This window comes from Hyaena hyaena, unplaced genomic scaffold (assembly GCF_003009895.1).
Source record: "Hyaena hyaena isolate Hyena2069 unplaced genomic scaffold, ASM300989v1 scaffold_156, whole genome shotgun sequence".
NCBI classification, from domain to species: Eukaryota; Metazoa; Chordata; class Mammalia; order Carnivora; family Hyaenidae; genus Hyaena; species Hyaena hyaena.
Genome location: NW_024080788.1, coordinates 124,007 through 130,098, shown reverse-complemented (window position 1 = coordinate 130,098; position 6,092 = coordinate 124,007). Strand labels below are relative to the sequence as shown.

The window sequence follows — 6,092 nt, the reverse complement described above, 5'->3', positions numbered from 1 at the left end:
CTGAATTAGCTATCCACTCACGCTCCATCACATCACCCTTATTAAGGCCCAGCGGGACAATTCTTTTAGTCTTGTGTGCCTTCTCTGTTTATTGTCTGTCTCTGGAATGTCCACTACGAGGGGCAATGGCAATGGTCGTTGTTTTTTGGGCGCAGTATTGGGATCCGGTGCCTAGGACTTGGCGGGGCCGGGACCCAGTAGTCGGTCACATTTGCTCCATGACCGAACGTCGTCCCCCAGCACCGTGGAGCTGGAGCAGCCCCACTTCCCGGAGGGGCGGGGCCTCACTGGGCCCCGCCCACAGGGCAGCCCCCAGCGCTAACCTGCTCCTCCCTTTCCTCTCGGCGGGGAGTCGGCCTCCGGCTGTGCGGTGTTTTTCCCACTAGCCTCCCTCCCATTCCGTAGCTGTGGCAAAAACCCGGAGCAGCGGAGCCCCCGAGCTGCGGACCGGCGCCGCCCCTCGCAGCACCTCCCCGACAGCCCTCTGCCGCCGCGCTGGGCATGCTCAGTCGACAGGGCCGCTTCAGTTCTTGGAGTAGGAAGCTAGGGAGCTTCGGCTGTAAGGAGCCGCGGCGGGGCGAAAATGGATCCCTTTACTAACGGTGAGTAGGCAGCCGGAGGCGTCGGGGCCGGGACTCTCTGGGGAGCAGAGGGACATTGGCTGTCGTGACACGCGGGGTAGGTGGGGCTGCAGTAGCTCCCCCACCGTGGGCTTCCCACGAGGGTTTGGGGGCGGTGGAAGCCGACTGGGGGAGGCAGCCTGAGGCTGGAGCGGGGGGGGGCGGGCAGAGGCCGGCGCGGGACCGGGGTCTGGCGTGAAGGTCAGTGCCATTGCCTGCCGAGGATCTGGGGGCGCTGGATGCCGCCAAACCCGTTGCACGGCCAGGTGGGCGAACGGCAAAGTTTGGGTTGCTTTGCGCAGTGGAGGGGAAAGTTGGCCGACCGGGTTTGCCCCTGGATAAGGCGGGTGTCGGTCACGGCTCTTCGGCAGGAAGGGTTAAGCCTCCGCCGCCGCCAAACCAAACTTCTGTGATGCACCGAGAGCTGTTCCCCCTGTCCTTCCGCGGGTTGCCATCGTGACTTTTCCTAATAGGGTGGGGTGGAGGGTGGGGGCTTTGCAGGTTAATTTAGTGGAAGGAAGGGAAACTTGCGGAAAGGCTTGCATCGTCCCGTTCGGTGCCCAGTAGCTGCCTGCCCGCATTGTCACCCTCCTTTCTGTTGCTGAGGCACTCCGCAGGGCGTTCAAGCTTCCCTTCACGGGCTCCTGATAATACCACTGTTTCAGTCGAAGACTCGTTAAATATCAGGGGTCCGTCATGGTGATATCACAATGTGACTTGAGGGGACAGTCAAAGCAGGAGCCTGCAGGATGCCCTGCAGACAGTCACAGCTCTGTCCTGAATGGACAGAATAAATCCCACCCTAGTTAAAACCGATGGCTTTTGTTTGGACCAGAAGTTCCAGAGTCACAATATAGGGGTGAGATGCCTTACCATTTTGTGGTGTTGAGTATATGGATTCCCTTTTGGGGCAGAGAGTAGGAAAACTGCCAGTAAGTGAGAATTCCTACTAAAATTAGACGATTCACTCCCTGGTTGACATGTTTTCTTGCGGGTGGTTGGTTACTTCAGGTAGACAGTTTGTCGTATTAATAAAGAGAAGCCAGCATCTACTACTTGGTTAGGTGGGTCACTTGCCACTCAAGAGACAGACATTGACCACTGTATCCCAAACCCTAACCAAACTTTGTCGTATGCTGTGCTTCATTCATGGGACTGTGAATTACTCGAATTACTCGTTCTATTCTCCTTGTCCTTAATTCAGAATAGAATGCTTTATTCTACTGCCATCTTCCTGTCTGTAGTGTCTAATTAGGCTTAATGGTGACAACTTTATTTCTGAATTTTCTTTCTCATTCAGGTTCTATTTGTTATTACTATGGCTCAAGAATAGCCAGATAACGATACTAAGAGAATTAAGGGGGATTTGAGCTGAAAGTAAACTTTGAGACCATCTAGTATTTTAGTGTAAAGTATGTTTGATACAAATCATTAAATCCTTTCGAATGACTTTTCCAAGGCTTTTTCTTTGTCCTACGTAGAATACTTGGAGCTTTCATGTTTGTAGAATTTTAAATGTGAACTTTCACTTAAAAAAACCTTCCGCACAACAAGGCTGAGTCACACATTTGGTCAAGATTATTGCTAGCTGATTTGGTGGATCTGTGCCTCCAGAATTAAAGTACATTCTCAAGTCTTTGAACTGGGGCCTTTTCTCCTTTCCTAAAATATGTTCCTCTAAATGTGAATATTTGCCAACTTTCACATTTGAAAAGGGAATGGAAAAGTCCCAGAAAAGAGAACAAAAAGGAAGCAGTGCTTCAACTTTTATGTAGGAAATTGGATTTTTAATCCTTTTCCCGTCTGTCTTCCACATTTTCAGAATCTGCTGGAGACAGTTTGACAGTGCATCATTTTAGTGTGTTAATCACTCCTTGGAGGCTTGTCTAGTGTCCTTTACGAAGAAGTAGAAACTACCATATCTAAAGTCAACAAAAAATTAGCTGCTAGCAATTTGAGGTGCTTGCCAGGTTTAAGGTGGACTGAAATAAAAATTATTTAGTTTAGAACTTTTGAAGGATAGCTGTAGAATTTCCTAGTGTCTTTAAATAGGACTTGGTATAGTGGAAAGTATGTTTATCTTTATACTTAATCTTACTGAGTACAAAGGATAGGTACATCTAGTTCTTCTCCCCTTGGTCTGGATGTTTTGGTGTAGACTATTTCATTATTCATAGAATTTATAATTACAGGATTTATTGAACTTGATATTGGCTTTTGTTGCACATTCATCCTCTTTTGATAAAATCTTCATCACTTTCTGATATATCCCTACATAGATGGAGAAGTGTGAGAGCTTAACAAAAACCATTTTTAGCAGTTCAGAACCGCATATCTTCCATTTAAAACCTCGTCAATGGTTTCACCCTCTGACCTAGAAATTTGTAAAGGAGGCACATTAAGTTTCTGTTTTGTCATTTTGACCATCAGGAAATTTGTAAAGGAGGCACATTAAGTTTCTGTTTTGTCATTTTGACCGTCAGTAGTTAACTATTCCAGTATGGCTTTCTGTGCTTTCCCGGTTTTCTGTCAAAACTTGCCGCTGGTGTGGCTCATTTTTCTTGGGCACTCCTCTCTGCCTGCTGATAATGGGTGCATTTGATGAGTATCCTATGTTAACCTGTCCAGCTAACATACTGCTATAATCTATTTAATATGCTTACCTCCAGAAAGGGTTTATAAGAAGGGACCCTAGTGTCAGAAATTCCCATTAGGCTCAGGAGATATTTTAGATCTTGCCCATGGGAGGGACTGCTGACTGTTACACTGAAGACTGGATATCCAGTCTGGCTTTGGACTTTTGGTGACTTTTTATGGGAAGAAAGATGCACTGGACCAGTACTCAAGATTGGTTTGGCAGTAGCCATTATGTCCTGTTAGGCAGTTAGAGGTGAAATTATGTTACTATTATGTTATTTTACTATGTTATGTTACTATTATGTTATTTAACAGAAGGGAGCTTTTGAGAACTTTTATTAGGTAGAAAAATTCAGAATTTAGAAGCATACTGATGGAGAAGGACTTCTTTTCCTGCCATACACACACACACAAACAAACACACATATATGTTTTTGTGTATATATTTATATATTTTTCCCCCTGTGCTTTTTAGTTTGTGGTATCTAGAGGATAGAGAAGCATTGATATTTTGAAGTCCCAGAACTGAAAACCTAAGTTAAACAGTTGGTCATTTTTTCTTATGACAAAGCCCCAAGGAATCACTTCGGTATTACCACCTGGTATCAAACAAGGGGAATTTACCTGTCGTAGAAACTAGGTTTTTTGTTTGTTTGTTTGTTTGTTTTGTTTTGTTTTGTTTTCAGACTGGCATCCAATTGAAAGCATTACCCAACTTCCAAAATGGGAAGTCTGGACAACAGATTATATATTCATAGATTATAATGTAGCATAACATTGTGATTTCATCTTTTTTAAAAAAAAACATTTATTTTTGAGAGAGAGCGAGCGTGAATGGGGAGGGGTGGAGAGAGAAAGAGCAGGACAGAAGATCTGAAGCTGGCTCCGTGTTGACATCAGAGAGCTCAGTGTGGGGGTCGAACCCATGAACAATGAGATCATGACCTGAGCCAAAGGAAGTAGGATCATAACTTGATCCAAAGTTGGTCGCTTTAAGGACTGAATCACCCAGGTGCCCCCATCTTTTTATCTTACAAATAACAGTTGTCCTATAGTTATGCATTTCTTTTTTTAAAAAAAATAGCATCATCTGTCAAAAATATGAGCTTACCACATTTTGTTTATACATATTTCTTTTGTTCTGTGACAAATAACCGTATTGAAAGAAAATCCTTAAAAAATGGAAGATCATAATTTCTCTATGTGATGAAATATAAGTTAAAATATGTTTTTATTCTTTGTCTTGAGTTTTCAATTTCATTTAAGTGAATAGGAATCAAGTATTAACAGGATTTAATATTCTAAGGTTAAGGCTATAACTAGAAACTATCCAGTTTTGAAGGAGAGCAGTGGGGGGATAGTCCTTTGCTTTGTATAACAATTTCCAAAACAATTTTCCTGCCATACACACTTGCCATATACTTGAGACAAACAGTATATTTTAGGAGCAATTAAAATCAGTGATTATTGCTTCTCTACAGATGATCCTTAAGAACTGAAAGATATAGAACCAGAAAGATTGGTTATAAGGAAATTACCATAAAGAAAATCAGCCAGGGGTGATTTCCTCTTCAGTAATTCATTCCAGCACTGTTTTTTGAATGCCCACTTTCAAGTAGATATTCTGTGCTGGGCACAGCTGCAGACCTGTCATCAGATAATGCTGACCTCAATAAGAGAAATGAAATGGAAGAATCTAGTTTTGCTTTCATGCTAATACAAAACTAAAAAATAAGAAGAAACAAAAGCAATAAAACTTTGAGAGTTTTCTAATTATGAAATAAATGTACCAAACTGTCTTAAAACCTACTCATATAACACCTATCACCAATAAGCTCACATTTCTAATGCTTTGGTGTAACACTCTTGTTAAGAAATGAGAACGTTTTGAACTCTCTCTGTGAAAGCATTAGGAAATTGTGATATGAGGGAATTTAGCCAACATTACCTCTGAAGTTGTGGTGGACCTACATCAGGCCTGTGGCTCTGGGCGGTAGAGATTAGGACAGTGTAGCTGTGTTCTGTCAGTTGGTTACCTCATGCCTTGAAAACTGTAGGAGCTTGGAGCTGGAGCTAATAATACGAGTAAATCTTTCCATAGTATTATTGGAGCAACCAGAGAATGTGTTTGTTTTGGTTTTTTTTTTTCCTTTTAATTTGAGTCTCTAGCTATATACCTTTCCTGAGCGTTCATAGGAAACCAAGAATGGGAATGGAGGAGAATTTTGGAGCCTGTGTGGTAGTTCAGCCCCTTGTATATCTAGTGGCCTTTGTAAAGAAAGCTGCTTGCTCATTGCCCTGTGATTCTGTGCAGTAAATATGACAGAAATAAAATAGTTCTTGTTCCTGAGTCTATGGAAGGATGGTCAGGATTCCCTTGCACCCTAATTTGTTGTTGTAATCCATTTGTTATTGTCCTGGAGGCACCTCTAGGACTTTGAATCCAAAGATCTTTAGGGAAAATTGGGACTTAAGAGAATTAGTGATGAAGATGAAAGAAATGTAGAGATTGGAGGTAAAGAGGGAAGCTGATAAGGCAGAGATTTCCAAAATGAGGTCATACCTTGAGCGTTGCAAATCTTTGGCTGAAAAGTTAGTTTGGGGCGTAGGACACGGACATGTAAGGTCAAAAGATGGAGGAGTTGGGTTTGGAAGGAGCAAGTAGACAGAAGGGCTCGTTAAACAAAAGGAATTGAGGGGTGAGGGGATGAGTGAGTTAAGACTGGCATTTGTCAGCCCTGGAAGGAGATAGAAAACATTTACTGCAAGTTTAATCATACTATGTACTTCTCTCTATCATAGTCAGAAAATGCATAGTCACTTGTAAGTTAAGAC

The 6,092-nt window shown here is 42.9% G+C and overlaps 1 protein-coding gene across 3 annotated transcripts in view; it reads left to right on the top strand.

Annotated features, from left to right (window-relative positions):
- Nucleotides 1–357: 357 nt before the first annotated feature.
- LOC120236530 (leucyl and cystinyl aminopeptidase) overlaps nt 358–6,092 on the top strand; it is a 99,152-nt gene continuing 93,417 nt past the window's right edge. For all 3 annotated transcript variants that reach the window (XR_005529694.1, XR_005529695.1, XM_039239367.1), the window contains exon 1: nt 358–602. Coding sequence is in view for 1 of the 3 variants with exons in the window: in XM_039239367.1 (XP_039095298.1) it covers nt 584–602 (19 nt within the window). In the remaining 2 variants the exon portion in view is untranslated. The remainder of the gene's footprint in view (nt 603–6,092) is intronic.